Source organism: Dendrobates tinctorius, unplaced genomic scaffold (assembly GCF_039654945.1).
Source record: "Dendrobates tinctorius isolate UK_male_01 unplaced genomic scaffold, ASM3965494v1 ptg000127l, whole genome shotgun sequence".
NCBI lineage: Eukaryota > Metazoa > Chordata > Amphibia > Anura > Dendrobatidae > Dendrobates > Dendrobates tinctorius.
This window is the reverse complement of record NW_027361795.1, coordinates 11,418,622-11,437,108: the sequence shown is the minus strand read 5'-3', so window position 1 is coordinate 11,437,108 and position 18,487 is coordinate 11,418,622. Positions and strand designations below refer to the sequence as shown.

The window sequence follows — 18,487 nt, the reverse complement described above, 5'->3', positions numbered from 1 at the left end:
TTGAAGATTACACCTTCTGTTCTGCCTGTCACAAAAGATTTACAACAGGATTTGTCCGCGTTCAGTTTGGCCTGCAGCAGCAGGCATTTTCCAGGGGCACCACGAGGAGGAACGGACTCACCCCCATACACTGCTTAGTCTTCTTCTGCTTATAATTTAGATAATATCATTTGCTCTGATTTTTAGTCTTATGCTTAATGTTCTTCTGGTTTTGGTTTTTATGCTTCTTGTTCTTCTGTCTCTTGTTGTTCTGCATCTTGGTGGTTGTCTTCATGTTCTTTGTCCTCTTGGTCATCTTCTTCAGGGTCATCTTTTTGGTATTCTTCGGTGTGGTCTTCAGGGTCGTCGTCTTCAGGGTCATCATCAGGGAGATCCAGAGTGAGAATCAAAAACCATTTCCACAAGCTTGAACTTGGAAAAGTAGTAGAAGGTACAAGAAGGCTGAGGAACGGCTGAGGAACTGCCGAGAACCAGCTGACGGTACTGGAACCCGGATGGGTAGCAGAAGGAACAATAGCAAATGGAACTAGCGAGGACCAGCTGACGGTGCTGGAACCCGGAGGGGCAGCAGAAGGAACAAGAGCCAATGGCACAACAGTGGACCAGCTGACGGTGCTGGAACACGGTTACTAAGCAGGAGGTACCTGTGCTCCAAAGCACTACCAAGGACCAGCAGACGTTGTTGGAACTCGGAGGAGGCACCTAGGCCAAAGGCACTGCCGAGAACCAGCTGACAGTGCTGGAATCCGGCTGGGTAGCACAAGGTACCCATAATCAACAAAGTTGCAAGGCCGCAAGCAGGACGCAGTTACCGAAACCCACAGTCCAACAGGGGGTGCTTGTCCTATTGGCACTACGGAACCAGCCTTTATTACCAGAACCTGCAGCCCACATAGGAAGCACCTAAACTGCAGGCACCATAGACTCGGCTAACCCGACCGCAACACGACAGGACAACGTATTGGTGGCAAAGTGACGTTGACACTACCCGGAAACAGCAGGCGCGCTGGAACCAGGCTGGGCAGGAGGGAGTACCCGTGTCAAAGACACTTCCGAGAACTACTACTAGTACTACTAGTAATGGGAATGTGGACAGAGCTGGAGACATTGCTGGACACACATCAGGGGTTCCACTGACGTGACTGAGCACCAGTAAAACAGGAACAAGTGTGGATAGTGCAGACGCCACTTCAGAGCAGCAACTGGCGGGGTTGGAGGCCAGGGGAAATACTAGAGACAGTGGAGCCAGAGGCCTAAGTGGAGCATGGTTAAAATTCAGTAGTAGTGTGACTGTGTAGGCAGCAGGAGACTTTGCCATCCACACAGCAGGGGAACAGCTGACGTTACTGAACCCCACTAACACAGGAGCTAGTGTGTTTTGCTCTGTGAAGACGGCACTTCTGAACACCAACTGGCGTTGTTGGAGCCCAGGATGAAGCATGGAGCAGGCTGAGGCCTGATGGTTTTGGCATGTGGAGGCAGCAGGAGACATTGCCGTCCACACAGCAGGGGAACAGCTGACGTTACTGAACCCCACTAACACAGGAGCTAGTGTGTTTTGCTCTGTGAAGACGGCACTTCTGAACACCAACTGGCTTTGTTGGAGCCCAGGATCAACCATGCAGCAGGCGGAGGCCTATTTGCAGCAGGTTTTATATAGGTTGTAGACTACTACTGATTGTAACCGTGCTCCACTATGGCCTCTGGCTCCACTGTCTCTAGTATTTCCCCTGGCCTCCAACCCCGTCAGTTACAGCTCTGAAGTGGCGTCTTCACAATCCACACTTGTTCCTGTGTTACTGGGGCTCAGTCACGTCAGTTGATCCCCTGATGTGTGTCCGGCAAGGTCTCCTGCTCTGTCCTCATTCACACTACTAGTAATGGGAATGTGGACAGAGCAGGAGACATTGCCGGACACACATCAGGGGATCAACTGACGTGACTGAGCCCCAGTAACACAGGAACAAGTGTGGATTGTGCAAACGCCACTTCTGAGCAGCAACTGGTGGGGTTGGAGGCCAGGGGAAAAACTAGAGACAGTGGAGCAAGAGGCCTAAGTGGAGCACGGTTAAAAATCAGTAGTAGTTTGAATGTGGATGGAGCAGGAGACTTTGCCATCCACACAGCAGGGGAGCAGCTGGCGTTACTGAACCCCACTAACACAGGAGCTAGTGTTTTTCTCTGTGCAGACGACACTTCTGAGTGACAACTGGCTGTGTTAAAGCCCAGGGATTATAGTTCAGGTGGTAGAAACATGAACACAACAGGAGACCTGGATACTGTTGCCAACCAATTATTTATTCGAGAAGAGGACTGGCAAATTCTGGTGAGATCTAGGCCTTGTTCATTTTCAGAAAAGTAAGCCGGTCAACATTATCAGAAGATAGTCACGTGCGACTGTCTGTTAGTACACCACCTGCGGCACTAAAGACGCATTCCGATAATACACTGGCAGCAGGGCAAGCCAGCACCTCCAATGCATACTGGCTAAGCTCTGGCCATGTATCCAGCTTAGAGACCCAAAACTTGAAGGGGGAAGAGCCATCTGGGAGTACACTGACAGGGCAAGACATGTAGTCTGTCACCATCTGACGGAAACGTTGCCTCCTGCTGACTGGAGCCGTCTGTGATGGTGTAGACAATTGTGGCGGACACACAAAACTTTGCCACATTTGGGCCATAGTGGTCTTGCCTTGTGCTGAGGCGCTGCCTCTGTTCCCTCTTTGTGCCGAATTTCCTCCACTGCCTCGACGCACAGAGCTGCTTTGTAAAGCACTCGCACCACTGCTGTCGGGTGGAATGGAAAACATGATGGACTGCACCAGTGTGTCTTGGTACTCCCGCAGTTTACGCTCCCGGTTCAACGGTGGTATGAGGCTTTGTAAGTTGTCCCGGTAGCGAGGATCTAGGAGGGTGTACACCCAATAATCATTCGTGTTGAGAATGTGGGCGATGCGGCGGTCGTTTCTCAGGCACTGCGGCATGAAATCAACCATGTGCTGCAGACTCCCAACTGCCAAAGAAACGCTGTCCCCTGCATGAGGCGTCATCTCTGCCTGCTCTGCATCACCCCACCCTCGCTGTACATACCGACTAGAGCATTGTGTACCTCCCTCCTCTGGAGAGATGTCTTCCTCCTCCATCGACTCCTCCTCATCCTCCTCACAAAGTGTCCCCTGCCTTGGCCTTTGTGAGGAACCACGTAGCGCAGACTGTCCAGAAGCAGATGGCATTTGGGACTCCTCATCCTCCACCTCTTCCAAAACCTCCTCCCTTAGTGCTTGCAGTGTTTTTTGAAGCAGGCAGATAAGGGGGACAGTCATGCTGACTAGTGCATCATCTGCACTCGCCATCCGCGTGGAATCATCGAAGGCACACAAAACGAGGCAGATGTGCTTCATAGAGGCCCACTCAGTGGTGCTGAAGTGTGACCGGCGCACAGTGCGACTTATTTGCGCCTGATGCAGCTGGTACTCCATGACTGCTGCCTGCTGCTCACACAATCGCTCCAACATATGTAACGTTGAATTCCACCTGGTGGGTAGGTCACATATGATGCGAAGTTCCAGAAGGCTTAATCGGCGCTGCAGAGCAGCAAGACGCGATCTTGCCGTGCTGGAACGCCGCAAGTGAGCACACTCTATGCGGACCTTGTGCAGCAGTGCACCAAGATCCAGATAGTCCCTCAGAAAGCTCTGCACAACCAAGTTCAGCACATGTGCCAGACATGGGATGTGAGTGAGGTTGCCTAGGCCAAGAGCTGCCACCAGATTTCGGCCATTGTCACACACTACCAAGCCCGGCTGGAGAGTCGCTGGCACAAACCACACGTCTCCCTCCTGCTTGATGGCATTCCAGAGCTCCTGCGCTGTGTGGCTTCGATTCCCCAAAGAAATTAATTTGAGTACGGCCTGTTGACGTTTGGCCACGGCTGTGCTCATATCGGTCGTAACATGCTCCTGCTGCACTGTTTCTGAGGAACTTGAGTAGGAGGAGGAGTCAATGTGTACAGACTGGATTCCTGCAATCCGTGGAGTTGGCAGAACACGTACAGCGCCACTCTCCAGATCTGTACCCGGCTCCACAACATTGACCCAATGGGCAGTGAGGGAAAGGTATCGTCCCTGTCCATGGTTACTGGTCCACGCATCGGTGGTCAGGTGGACCTTGCTACTGACGGCATTTAGTAGCGCATGTTTTATTTTTCCCTCCACATGTTTTTGCAGGGCAGGGACGGTTCGCCTGCTGAAATAAAAGCGGCTGGGCACGGTGTATTGTGGGATTGCCAATGCCATGAATTCCCGGAAGGTGTCAGTCTCCACCAGCCTGAATGAGAGCATTTCAAGTGCCAGTACTTTGGCAATGCCAGCATTCAGAGCCTGTGCTCGGGGATGGTTTGCCGAGTATGGCCGCCTTTTATCCCATGCCTGTGCTACCGATGGCTGTAGAGTGGCCTGGGAGTGTGAGGGTGACTGGGAACGTGGTGCTGTGGGTGGAATGTTACTGGGTCTCCGGACAACAGTGCCAGAGGTTCTTCCTTGGCGAACCTGTGAGGAAGCCGAACCAGCTGGTTGTGAGCTGGAGGAAGAGGCCCCAGCACGAGCTGAATAGGTGGTAGGTGGTGCTGTACGTTGGCCTACGTCTTCAGTGTGTCTGTGTAACTCCACCTCGTGCTTGGTCCGCACATGTTTCCACATATTTGTGGTATTGAGGTTGCTGACATTTTTCCCTCTTTTGACTTTCTGATGACACAGCTTGCATTTGACAAAGCAAATGTCATCTGCAACTGTGTCAAAAAAGGACCACGCACTGCAAGTCTTGGGAGCGCCCGTTTTGCCTTTTGAAAGAGGAATGCTCCTAACGGGTGCCGAAGTGGAGGCTACAGGCAACCAAGTCTGCCCCCTCCCTCTCCCTCCTGTTTTGGCCATTCGGGGAATCTCTTCCTCAGAGCTGCTCCCACCACCTTCCTGTTCCTCACGCCATGATGGGTCAAGGACCTCATCATCTACACTCCCCTCTTCAAACACCTGCTTCTCCTGGGTTGTCTCGCCAGCACCGTACGCACCAGAAAAGTGGCACCCGAGTCTCGTCATCATCTGATGCGTAATGAGGTGTGCTGACCATAGGCACTGGCCCACCCGCCTCTTCAGATTCCGAGGGACAAAGAAGTTGCGCATCACTGCATACTCCCTCTTCTTCACATTCTTGAATGCTGCTTGGCTGGCCCCCTCTTTCCAAGCCAACAGACTCAGAGAACAGAAGTAGAGACTGTGATGGCTCCTGTCCAGGGCTCTCTGACTGCCTGGGCACTTTGGCAGGTGGTGAAGAGAAAGATGGTTGCTCTTCGGTGCTCGGGGCCTGAGAGGATGTGGAAGTCATTGAAGTCGATGCGTTAGCTGCCATCCATCCGACAACGGCTTCAATTTGTTCCTCCCGCAGCAGTGGGGTACGGCGAGGTCCTACAAAGCTGCGCATAAAGGACTGTTGCCTGCTAAAACTGGGGGATGCTGACTCACTGGTCCCCGCAGCAGGCACAGAATGCCCACGTCCTCTCCCTGCAGAATCCCCACGTCCTCTCCCTGCAGAATCCCCACGTCCTCTCCCTTCTGAAACTCCACGCCCACGTGCCTTAGGGTACCGTTACACCTAGCGACTCACCAGTGATCCCGACCAGCGATATGACACGGTCAGGATAGCTGGTGAATCGCTGGGTGGTCGCTAGTGAGCTGCCACTCAGGCAGATCTCACCAGCGACATCGCAGGGGACGAGGATCGCTACTTACCTGTCAGACGAGGCGATCCTGCATCCTCCCGCCCGGCTCCACGCGTCGCTCGTCGTCACAGCAGGAAGCGCCGCAGGAAGTGGACGACGAGGAATGGTCCAGCAGCTTCTCGCGCGATCAGCGATGAGCAGCGGGGGAGCCGGTCGGAGGTAAGTATCACATGCAGCGATATCGCTAGTAATATCGCTGTAACGTCACAAAATCGGTGACTTTACAGCGATATTGCTAGTGATATCGCAGTGTGTAACGGGGGCTTTACTCCCTGCCTTCTTCATCTTGCTAGACTGATAAAGATAGGCAGAAAAGTACAAAGGGGGGCTTAGTGTGCTTATTCCTGAACAGCTGGTAACAGGTATAAGAAACGCTAATTTTATGAAGTGTGTGTGGACTACACTTTAATAGGAGCTAATGTGGCCTACACAACTGTCAAATGTAGTGTTTGGTGAACTTTATTCTGTTTTTTGAAAAAAAACTAAAAGGATGTGACCAAAGATTTGAAAGTGATAGTATCACAAACTTTTTGGAGCTATTACAATGCAGGAAGGTAACCTACAATGCAAAAGATGAGGCTCCAAAAAAATTGGGTAATACTAATCTGGCTGCAGCTGAAGGGCACAAGCCAGAAAAAAGGCTCCTGTATCTACTCCTATATAGTGTTTGCAACCAACCAATGTAGATGGATACGGATGGATGCACACTAATAGGAGAATAAAAAATGAGCTGCAATAAAAGAAAAATATGTGTGAGGCAGTGACGCACGCTGAACGGCTTACAACCAGATGTAGCTGCAGGACACACTACTCAGCGTGAGCTGCACTCACACACAGAGACCTCTCAGACAGCCGTGAACAGTGCAGATAAGTGGGCACTAGCACTGAAAGGCTGCAGAAAGGCTCCGATGTGTACTACTAGTGTTTGCAACCAACGTATATGGATACGGATGGAAGCACACTAGATAGAATTTATGAAAAATAAGCAGCAATAAAAGAAAAATATGTATGAGGCAGCAGTGATGCACGCTGGACAGCCTACAACCAGACGTGGCTGAAGGACCCACTCCACAGCGTGAGCTGCACTCACACTGACCTTGCAGACAGCTGTGAACACTGCTGCTAGGCAAAAGAAAGCTACAGTGGTGGATTATGTAGCCTGGGTAAAGCACAATATTTTTATGATAATCGCTATTTCTAACTGTCCCTCACAGTCTTCAACAGCAGCCTGTCCCTAACTGAATTCACAGCAGAGTGAACAGAAATGGCGGCGGAGGCTTTTATAGTGCATCATGACATCATTTCAGCAGCCAATCACAGCCATGCCAATAGTTAACATGCCTAACAGGATGTGCCCACACTTCTGAGGATTCCCATTGGCTGAATCAAATCGAGCGGGCTCATAGCATTATGGGAACTTCCGATTCCGGTATTCGATATGGAAAAAGTATCGGAACTCAGTATCAGAACTCCGATACAGTGAATACGATACCCGATACTTGCGGTATTGGAATGCTCAACACTAGTCATCACACCGCACTGCGATCACATTTCATGCTTATAATTACAGTATAGTCCAATTCCAGCATGTTATTGTTACATCTTGTCTGACCTCTAGGTCATCACACCGCACTGCGATCACATTTCATGCTTATAATTACAGTATAGTCATATCCCAGCATGTTATTGTTACATCTTGTCTGACCTCTAGTGGTCATCACACCACACTGCGATCACATTTCATGCTTATAATTACAGTATAGTCAAATTCCAGCATGTTATTGTTACATCTTGTCTGACCTCTAGTGGTCATCACACCGCACTGCGATCACATTTCATGCTTATAATTACAGTATAGTCATATTCCAGCATGTTATTGTTACATCTTGTCTGACCTCTAGTGGTCATCACACAGCACTGCGTTCACATTTCAAGTACCCTATAACCATATGGGATCTAAGGGGTAACGTTTATCCTTGTGGAGAGTGACATGCCTGGAATAGTAGTTTGACTAGGTGGGGTGCTTCTGACTAAGATCTGGAGCAGTCATGTGTAATGGTGTGATATAATATGCTGATACAAATCATTATTATAGAAAAACTAAGAAAGAAATTAGGATATTATGCTGAATTTGGTGATTAGAAAGGTAATATTACATATTGCACATTAACCCTGTAAGGCATCGTTGAGACATCAGTAATTTTGCTCATATGTAAAAGCATGGACCAATTCTGACCAGTGACTTGGATGACATTTTCATCAGTGTTCGGTCAATGTGTCAGTTTTTATCATCAATGTTTCTTCATTGATTTTCTCATAAAGCATATGTCAGTGATTGCTCATGGATCCATAGGCTTGAATAGATCATTTTGAACCGTTAGTTGGATCAAAAACAGACATGTCTGTGTGACTTCTTTGCGGACATATGATCTGCCCCCCAAAATGGATATGGGGACGGCCCTATATGTTATATTTGGTATGTGACAAACATGGCTAGAAAAAGTATGTGAAAAACGGAGGTCTGAATGACACCCTAGTGTGTTAGTGACATTGGTCTTTTTTTCCATCAGTGTAACAATGTAAAGTTTGAAATTCATTTTTTATGGGGTGAAGGGGTGAGTAAATGGGGGTCCCTGCACTCACACTATCTCTAGGTCCGAATAGTAATCATCAATAAAAATACACAAGGGCTTTTCAAGATGGTGGCATCTGTCTTTATATGTAAAGCATACCTTCAAAGCATCTAAGCTGAAGCCGGAGTCCATGATGTTAGACACTGGCCGTCCTTTATCTATGTCCTCCAGAATTCTCACGGCTCTGATGCACTCACTGGCTCTTTGGTGAACCTAGAAATGGAAGGTAAAGATTGTGACTTGGCTCTGTTCACATTTGTGTGGTTGTCCTCTTCCTGCCATCAATAATATTGGCACTCCAGTCTCCAGACAGACCCCATTGTAAGTAAACCAGAATTCATGAAGATCCATTGAAATTCCTATCAATCATAGCGGACAGCACTGGTTTATGAACAGCGGACATAATGATGATACTGAGAACAGAGCCGTAAAGGACACTAGTGGGATGTCGCTATAGAAAGTGTGCGGATTCCACAGGATCCCATGCAATGTTACAGCACATTTGCCATCATACATACACTGGGTATCACTCCTGCTCCTCGCTGGTCTGTAGGGAAAATACCTGATAGTTCCGGTGATAAAACTCTTTCATTCCTGGTTGCACTTTTTTAAATGGGACCCAGATCTCCTGCATGGGTGTGACGGCATCTCCTTCCGAAAAATGGTATGTAGCACAGGCTGAACCATCCCTGCGACATCAAGATATTATTCAGGGTACAGAAAAGTCATTATATAATTAATAACAATGTCATCACTGGCAGAAGCTTATCTCTATTTACTTTTTTAAAGAAGCACTCCTCCTCCTATCAAAATTTGTATTCTCTTACTATATTGCAGTCATCATATTATATAGCACTCTGTACTTACAGTTGCTCATTTTGCCTTTCTACCCAGCTAATTCTTCTCTTTTCCATTAGGTCTATGACATCACTTGATAAAAAAACTGTCTAGCTGAATCCTTCTAAGCTCTGGGTAGAAACAGGAGGTACATTCTCCCTGTATGAATCATAAGTCACTGCAAAAGTCCCTGGCGGGGGGAGGAGGAGGAGCAGCCAAATCAGGAGATTGAAGAGGGGAATGATAAATGCAGGAAATAGAGACGTCCCGTTTCTAAATAGAGCAAAGAGAAGAATGAGCTGGGTAGAAAAGGAAAATGAGCAACTGTAAGTACACAGTGCCATGTAATATGATGACTGCAATATATTAAAAGGATGAAAACCCTGTTGGGAGTGCTTCTTTAACCCCTTTCTCATAATAGTACGCCCACGTCGGACTCCGGCGCTGAGCCCAAATCTTTCTCTGACAGCAGCATTTAACATGCGATCCCGGCAATCGCGTCATCCCTCCTGCCACGTGACCACGGGTCACCGATGGGTCGACATGACAGCCAGAGAGAGGTCTCCTGGAGACCTCTATGGTTGTCACTGCTGGATTGCTATGAGCGCCGCTCGGTGGTCGGGGCTCATAGCAAGTGAGGTATTCTGCTACATATAGGCGATCTGATCATTGCCTGTATGTAGCAGAGCCGATCGGACTATGACAGCTTCTAGACTCCCATGCAGACTATTGAAGAATGCCAAAGGTGAAAAAAAATGTTTTTAAAAATATAAAAAAATAAAAAAATATAAAAGTTCAAATCACCGCCCATTTGCCCCAATCAAAATAAAACAATAAAAACAAAATCAAACCTACACATATTAGGTATCGTCGCGTTCAGAATCGCCCGATCCATCAACAAAAAAATGTATTAACCTGATCGCTAAATGGCGTAGCGAGAAAAAAGTCAAAATGCCAGAATTACGTTTTTTTGGTCGCCACGACATTGCATTAAAATGCAATAACAGGCGATCAAAAGATTGCATATACACCAAAATGGCATCATTAAAAACGTCAGCTCGGCACACAAAAAATAAGCCCTCACCCAACCCGATATGACAAAAAATGGAGACGCTACGGGTATCGGAAAGTGGCGCAATTTTTTTTTTATTTTTTAACAAAGTTAGGGCGCTGCTCTCATTTCACGAAGTACCCCTGAAATATAGGAGCTGCAGCCTGATTTGTGGCTCTGGATAAGTCCTCTCCCATTGTACTAGTTATGAGAACTGTACTCCCATTTAAAAACCTAACTTTTTTATCTACTCACCTGTGTTCAAGGGCGGCTACCAGGAAACCATTGGATGCAAGTTCCATGCACAGGGAAGAGTATAGAGTTCTAAGGGAGGGAAAAGAAAAGCATCCACATTGGTACATGCCAATCATATATGCCTATTCTACATACTCCTACTTGGTTTACAGTATGTGAAAAGAAAAACAACAGTACCTCCCAATAAATGCCTACAGACGTCATTGGTATAGGAGCTGATCTGCAGTACCTGGGGAGGCCACTACACAGCGTATGGAGCTGGAATCAGCTGATCGGTGGGGTGCTGGGGGTCAGACCCCACTGACCTGATATTGATAATCTATCCTGAGGACTAATGCTTTATCATAGTAGTGGACAACCATTTTAAAGATAAAGCTATGCGTTTTTTGTTTCTTCATTTCCTTACTCAACATCCTTTAAGTTTTCAAAACAGCTACAGGTGCTTCTCACAAAATTAGAAGATTAATTTATTTCAGTTCTTCAATACAAAAAGTGAAACTCATATATTACATAGAACCATTACAAACAGAGTGATCTATTTCAAGTGTTTATTTCTGTTAATGTTGATGATTATGGCTTACAGCCAATGAAAACCCAAAAGTCATTATCTCAGTAAATTAGAAAAATTAATAAAAAACAACAGCAAAGGCTTCCCAAGTGTTTATAAAGGTCCCTTAGTCTGTTTCAGTAGGCTTCACAATCATGGGGAAGACTGGTGACTTGACAGATGTCCAGAAGGCAGTCATGGACACACTCCACAAGGACGGTAAGCCACAAAAGGTCATTGCTAAAGAAGCTGGCTGTACAGAGTGCTGTATCCACGCATGTTAATGGAAAGTTGAGTGGAAGGAAAAAGTGTGGAAGAAAATGGTGCACAAGCAACTGGGATAACCGCAGCGTTGAAAAGATCGTTAAGAAAATGCCATTCAAAAATTTGTGGGAGATTCACAAGGAGTGGACTGCTGCTGGAGTCATTGCTTCAAGAGCCACCACACATAGACGTATACAGGACATGGACTACAAGTGTCTCATTCCTTGTGTCAAGCCACTCATGACCAATAGACAACGCCAGAAGCGTCTTACCTGGGCCAAGGAGAAAAAGAACTGATGATGATATTCTAATTTTATGAGAAGCACCTGTATATAAAACCTAAACCTGGAACATTCTTTCCTTTCCTTGTTTGCCTTGAGAACGTACTCTTTACCCTTTTACTGACCAAGCCTAATAGCTATATACAAATGCTCGGACTCGTACATTTCATTTCCCAGACGAGCTTGCATGGTATACAAGTCTCCTCACTCTAACGTGCCAGGCCTGGTTTGGCACTCTCCACAAGGAGAAACGTTACCCCGTAGATCAGGCGTGGGGAACCTCAGGCCCAAGAGCCTATTTACGACCCTCAATGACCTTTTTTCCAGCCCCCTGGAAGATTCCTGTGGACCACAGTGCTTGGGCCGGTAGCTGTGTTTTGACGTCCACTGACTTTTAAATTTCTTCTTCCTATGTGAGCACACGCACACAGCGTTCACTACTGAATGCTTAGGCAGGTGCAATGAAGGATTACGTCCCGATACCAGTGCCAGCGTCAGGACATACTTTGTGGGCGGAGTTAGTGCACAATTTGTACGGCCCCCAAAGAATGGCTTAAATATCCAAATGGCCCTTGGCAGAAAGAAGGTTCCTCACCCCACCTTTGATCCTGCACTAACCCCGACACCTATTCTTTCACAAAGATAAACTGATTTGTGATAATTTCTCACCTGAAAGCTCCCAGTCCATGAGAAAAGATGATGAGTGGTTTCCTGTCTGTACCTGGCAATAAGTTTCCATTCCATATTGCAGGAATTTGTGGCTTCCCTGTTGGCAAGAGAATGGATGTCACTGTGGTCAATAGGTCATAGCAAATTGGATGAAAAATAGCACTGTAAAGTTAAGAGTGAAAGTCCACAAAGCTAAAATATCTTAGAAAAGTGTAATTAATAACACAATACTATGAGTGTGAACGTGACTGCACAGAACCAAGAATTTGCACACATCATATAATAGTACTATATAATATGAAATATTGTATAAAGTGTGTGAGGCGTTGAACACAATAATTCTGACAACACATGAGACCATGCTCGGGATCACAAGGAGTCCTAGCAATGGGACCCCCATTGATGAGCCACTTCTCACCAATCTTGGGTATAGAAGATTATGGCTTTGTACTAAGTAAAACAAAGTTAAAGGGAACATGTCACCTATAAAAACGCTATTAATCTGACGATACAGGGTTAATGGGCAGGTTTATAATGTTATGAACCTCCCGGGTGCCTGCACTGAGAGCCCCGCTGCCGGGAGGAAATTAACTTTGTTCCTCCTGACAGGGTTTCGGTTTCAGTCATGGGGGCGGCGTGGGTTCAGTCACTGTCATGTGTACAGAGAGCGGAAGCTGTAACCGTGCCCCCGGTCTTGACTGACAGCAGCTCAGCGTTAGAGCTGTCAGTCAGTGCCAGGGGTGCGATTATAGACGCCACTCTCTATACTCAGAAAGGAGACTGAAACTGTGTCGGCGCCACCCCCATGTCTGAAACCCAAACGCTGCCAGGGGGAATCATTTCTTCAGTGGGGGCCTAAACATGGGTGCCGAGCAAGTTCAGAACGCTATTAACCAGCAAATAAACCCCATATCTTCAGGTTACTTTTTTCAAATAACAGGTTCCCTTTAAACAGAACCTGGGATGGTGGCATCCTGGTATGATGACAGCCTGGTATGGTGACAGCCTGGTATGGTGGCAGCCTGGTATGGTGGCAGCCTGGTATGATGACAGCCTGGTATGGTGACACCCTGGTATGATGACACCCTGGTATGATGACAGCCTGGTATGGTGACAGCCTGGTATGGTGGCAGCCTGGTATGGTGACAGCCTGGTATGATGACACCCTGGTATGATGACAGCCTGGTATGGTGACAGCCTGGGATGGTGGTACCCTGGTATGATGACAGCCTGGTATGATGACAGCCTGGGATGGTGGTACCCTGGTATGATGACAGCCTGGTATGATGACAGCCTGGGATGGTGGTACCCTGGTATAATGGCAGCCTGGTATGATGACCCCCTGGTATGATGACAGCCTGGTATGATGACAGCCTGGTATGGTGACAGCCTGGGATGGTGGTACCCTGGTATGATGACAGCCTGGTATGATGACAGCCTGGTATGGTGGCAGCCTGGTATAATGGCAGCCTGGTATGATGACACCCTGGTATGATGACACCCTGGTATGATGACAGCCTGGTATGATGACAGCCTGGTATGGTGACAGCCTGGGATGGTGGTACCCTGGTATGATGACAGCCTGGTATGATGACAGCCTGGTATGATGACACCCTGGTATGATGACAGCCTGGTATGATGACAGCCTGGTATGGTGACAGCCTGGGATGGTGGTACCCTGGTATGATGACAGCCTGGTATGATGACAGCCTGGTATGGTGGCAGCCTGGTATGATGACAGCCTGGTATGATGACACCCTGGTATGATGACAGCCTGGTATGATGACACCCTGGTATGATGACAGCCTGGTATGATGACAGCCTGGTATGGTGACAGCCTGGGATGGTGGTACCCTGGTATGATGACAGCCTGGTATGATGACACCCTGGTATAATGGCAGCCTGGTATGATGACACCCTGGTATGATGACACCCTGGTATGATGACAGCCTGGTATGATGACAGCCTGGTATGGTGACAGCCTGGGATGGTGGTACCCTGGTATGATGACAGCCTGGTATGATGACAGCCTGGTATGGTGGCAGCCTGGTATGATGACAGCCTGGTATGATGACACCCTGGTATGATGACACCCTGGTATGATGACAGCCTGGGATGGTGGTACCCTGGTATGATGACAGCCTGGTATGGTGGCAGCCTGGTATAATGGCAGCCTGGTATGATGGCACTCTGGCACGGTACAGCACTCATCCACAGACACAGCAGCCTGGTGGTGACACTCTCACAGACATGCACAGCGCCACCTGCTGGTAAAACTATACCCAGGATGAAGGCGGCTCCGTACTGGGCAGCTCTGCCCTCCCATCCGCGGATTCCCAGTAAGCCAGCCAAGTACTCCGGGCGAGGGCACCATGGAGGATCCGCCTGACGAGCAGATGACGAGGTGCAGGGGTAGAAGAGGCGGAAGAAGCAGCCCTGTGAGGAGGAGGACACAAGGGACAGTGACTACCGGTGTATGCGCCACCACCCTCCATAGCCGCGCGCTGCCCCCAGTCACCTCCGTGCCCGCTCCCACCAGGACGTCAGTGCAGCCCACACGGTGAGCCCCGGCCGCCGGGGGGATCTTCAGGGACAGCGCGCTGCCCATGTCTGCAGGGACTGGCGCGGGGCAAAGTTCACATTGCAGGGGCAGGACCCACGGCGGCTGTGGGAGAGGAGGCGCTTCCTGACACGCCACAGCACGAGTGTAGCCGCCTGTAGCGCTCCCGTGGCCAGGCCGCGCTCCCTGTTCTCCTGGGAGCCTGTCACCAGGAATAACGCTGCTAACCCGCAGATATGGGGTGGTGCTAATGAAGAAAAGGAATGACCATAGTGACTTATAGGTCTGAAGACATGGAGGTGATCTAGAGTTCTTAGGCATCTTGGATATGAACATGAATTATATGTAGACAATTAGGAAATCATCACAGATCCCATATAAGCAGGTGTATATTGTATTCCCCACGCTTTATAGGTGGGGAATGAGCATGAAATATGTAGATAATAGAGGAATGATCACATATCCCATATAATAAGAGCTATAACTCGAGTTATATGGTGGATTGTTTTTTGCGGGACGAGATGACATTTTCAGCGGTGCCAGGTTTATTTACATCCGTCCTTTTGATCGCGTTTTATGTGCGTTGTGCGCAGGGGATCGCGCAGACGTAATGATTCCTCCCTGGTCAAACAGGCCCATGGTACAAGGACGTATCGTTAAGTTTAATGTCAGAAAGAGGTTAGGGATGGAGTCCGTCTCAGGATTACAGGGATTGAGGGTTCCAGTCTCGAGCTCTCTCGACTACATCCGTCCCTCACCACTTGAGGTCAGCCCCCCCGTGTTACAGAATTTTATACACTTGGTCAGTGAAGAAAAAGTAATTACATTTTTACCACAAAAATTTTTCAGCCCCAGATTTTACATGGGTAAAAATGTTGCTGAGTGAAAATTGCATACTGCCATATTCCAGTGCCCAGTACGCTGTAGTGACGAGTAAGTGCTTTTGGAGACACGCACCTGTAAATTAGGCATACTCTGAAAGGGGACATGTTTTCTTTGTGGATTGATTTTATTGGGAACATTTTAAATAACGTTTGGGATCACATTTATCCGGCACTCTATGCTAACCACTTACTTTGGGGTTTCCATCTAAGGCTGGGGGTCAGGCTTGAGAGAAATTCGCACGAGTCTCACATCTCAATACCCGGCACTCGGGACGGAGCGTGCGACTGTATGTCTTTCGGCGGCAGTGCCAGATATGCGAGACTCGTGCGAGTTTCTCGCAAGTCTGACCCCGACCTAAATCTGAGTGACTTGTTTCAGATGAAACCCCCTAGGGATCCATTCACTATAATGAGGCAGCAGAGTTACTCTGGACTCTGTCTGGTCTCTGTTCTTTTCAAAAGTGCACAAAACTGTCACCGACCATGCTTTAATGTACACCTGAAAAGATGTACACGGCCAGATCACAGGTCAGACAGCATCCACAGTAAAGGGAATCCTCCACCAGTGGTTCCATCTGAATCACGTATTTCAGAGATTTACACAGAAACCTGGCTGAGAGCGCTCAGCGTAGAGTGCAGGATAAATGTGCACCAAGCCTTGCTGTGATGTTTGGGAGGCAGAATGAACAAATCAATAAAGTATTATGAATATAAGTTATATTGCCCATTTATATGGCTCATATGATATTAAATACAAGTGCTTATCACGTAAATAGAATATCAAAAAGTTAACTTATTTCAGTTCTTCAATACAAAAACTAAAACTCATATTATATAGAGTCATTACAAACAGAGTCATTTATTTCAAGTGTTAATGTTGATTATTATGGCTTACTGTCAATGAAAACCCAAAAGTCATTATCTTTGTAAATTATAATAATTAACAAGAAACACCTGCAAAGGCTTCTTAAGCATTCAAAAAGGCCTATTAGTCTGTTTCAGTAAGCTCCACAATCATGGAGAAGACTGCTGACTTCACAGATGTCCAGAAGGCAGTCATTGACACACTCCACAAGAAGGGTAAGCCACAAAAGGTCATTGCTAAAGAAGCTGGCTGTATCCAAGCATATTAATGGAAAGTTGAGTGGAAGAAAAAGTGTGGTAGAAAAAGGTGCACAAGATACTGGGATAAACGCAGCCTTGAAAGGATTAAGAAAAGGCCATTCAAATATATGGGGGAGATTCACAAGTAGTGGACTGCTGCTGGAGTCATTACTTCAAGAGCCATCGCACACCGATGTATCCAGGATATGGGCTACAAGTGTCGCATTCCTTGTGTCAAGCCACTCATGACCAATTGACAAGACATAACTGGACTGTTGCTCAGTGGTCCAAGTTGTTGTTTTCAGATAAAAGTAAATTTTGCATTTCATTTGGAAATCAAGGTCCCAGAGTCTGGAGGAAGAGTGGAGAGACCACAACCCAAGCTGTTTTAGGTCTTGTATGAAGTTTCCACAATCAGTGATGGTTTGGGGAGCCAGGTCATCTGCTGGTGTAGGTCCACTGTGTTTTATCAAGAGCAAAGTCAGCGCAGCCGTCTACCAGTAAATTTTAGAGCACTTCATTCATGGTTCCCTCTGCCGAAAAGCTTTTTGAAGATGGAAATTTCATTCTCCAGCAGGACTTGGCACCTGTCCACACTGCCAAAAGTACCAATACCTGGTTTAAAAACAACAGTATCACTGTGCTTGATTGGCCAACAAACTCACCTGACCTTAACCCCATAGAGAATCTATTGGGTATTATAGTCAAGAGGAAGATGAGACACACCAGACCCAACAATGCAGATGAACTGAAGGTAAAATTTATGCAACCTGGGCTTCCATTACACCTCAGCAGTGCCACAGGCTGATCGCCTCCATATCACGCCACATTGATGCAGTAATTGATGCAAACAGAGCCCCGGCCAAGTATTGAGGGCATTTACTGATTTTTATTATTTTTCAAGCTGGTGTTATGAGATTTTTTTTGTTTTGAAGAACTGAAAATATTCACTTTTTGATGATATTCTAATTTATTGAGAAGCACCTGTAGCTCTACTTGCCATACCTTATGAACTGTTTAATTAGGGTTACAAATTCTGTTGTCTGTATTCTGTCTAAACATGTTGATTTTATTGATTACTTATTATCAATTTCTCTACTCTGAATTTTGAATAAAACCAATTTCTTTTCAAAATATCTTGGATCATATGCTCTTTCATATTCTCTAAAGGCTGAATTGTGTTCTTTTGAAGGGATCTCTTTTCTTTGCGGATATATATTGCGTTGATGATCAAATCAATAGGTGGTCAAAAACTGATTTAATTTTACGTCATTCCTCATGCGGTATAAGCGATTAGGCAACTTTCTTCTTCGGGTCGGTGCGATTACAGTGATAGCAAATTTATATCCTTTTTTTGACTGCAGTCAAACACTAAAGGACGCTTTTTTTTTTTTTGCACAAAGTTTTTGCGTCACCATATTTTGAGAGCTATAGTTTTTCCATATTTTGGCCAACAGTCATGTGAGGGCTTGTTTTTTGCAGGACAAGTTGATGTTTTTATTGGTACCATTTTCGGGCACATCATTTTTTTTTTATCACTTTCTATTTCGATTTTTGGGAGGCAGAGAACAAAACCCAGCAATTCAGGAATGTTTTTAAGCTGTTCAGCACGTGGTAAATTGATAAGGC

General features: G+C 47.0%; 1 protein-coding gene across 2 annotated transcripts in view; it reads right to left on the bottom strand.

Moving 5' to 3' along the window:
- The window catches only part of LOC141047419 (platelet-activating factor acetylhydrolase 2, cytoplasmic-like), a 94,035-nt gene extending 78,926 nt beyond the window's left edge, over positions 1-15,109 (bottom strand). Inside the window, exons 1-6 of one of the 2 annotated variants that reach the window (XM_073542504.1) lie at positions 14,829-15,109; positions 14,593-14,746; positions 12,311-12,407; positions 10,550-10,618; positions 8,969-9,095; positions 8,506-8,619 (exon numbers count right to left, since the gene is read on the bottom strand). In XM_073542504.1, the coding sequence (XP_073398605.1) occupies positions 8,506-8,619; positions 8,969-9,095; positions 10,550-10,618; positions 12,311-12,407; positions 14,593-14,746; positions 14,829-14,918 (651 nt within the window). In that variant the 5' untranslated portion in view covers positions 14,919-15,109. Of the gene's footprint in view, positions 1-8,505; positions 8,620-8,968; positions 9,096-10,549; positions 10,619-12,310; positions 12,408-14,403; positions 14,537-14,592; positions 14,747-14,828 lie in introns of those variants that run through there. The other variant, XM_073542505.1, reaches the window with a different exon arrangement.
- Between the last annotated feature and the right edge of the window lie 3,378 nt (positions 15,110-18,487).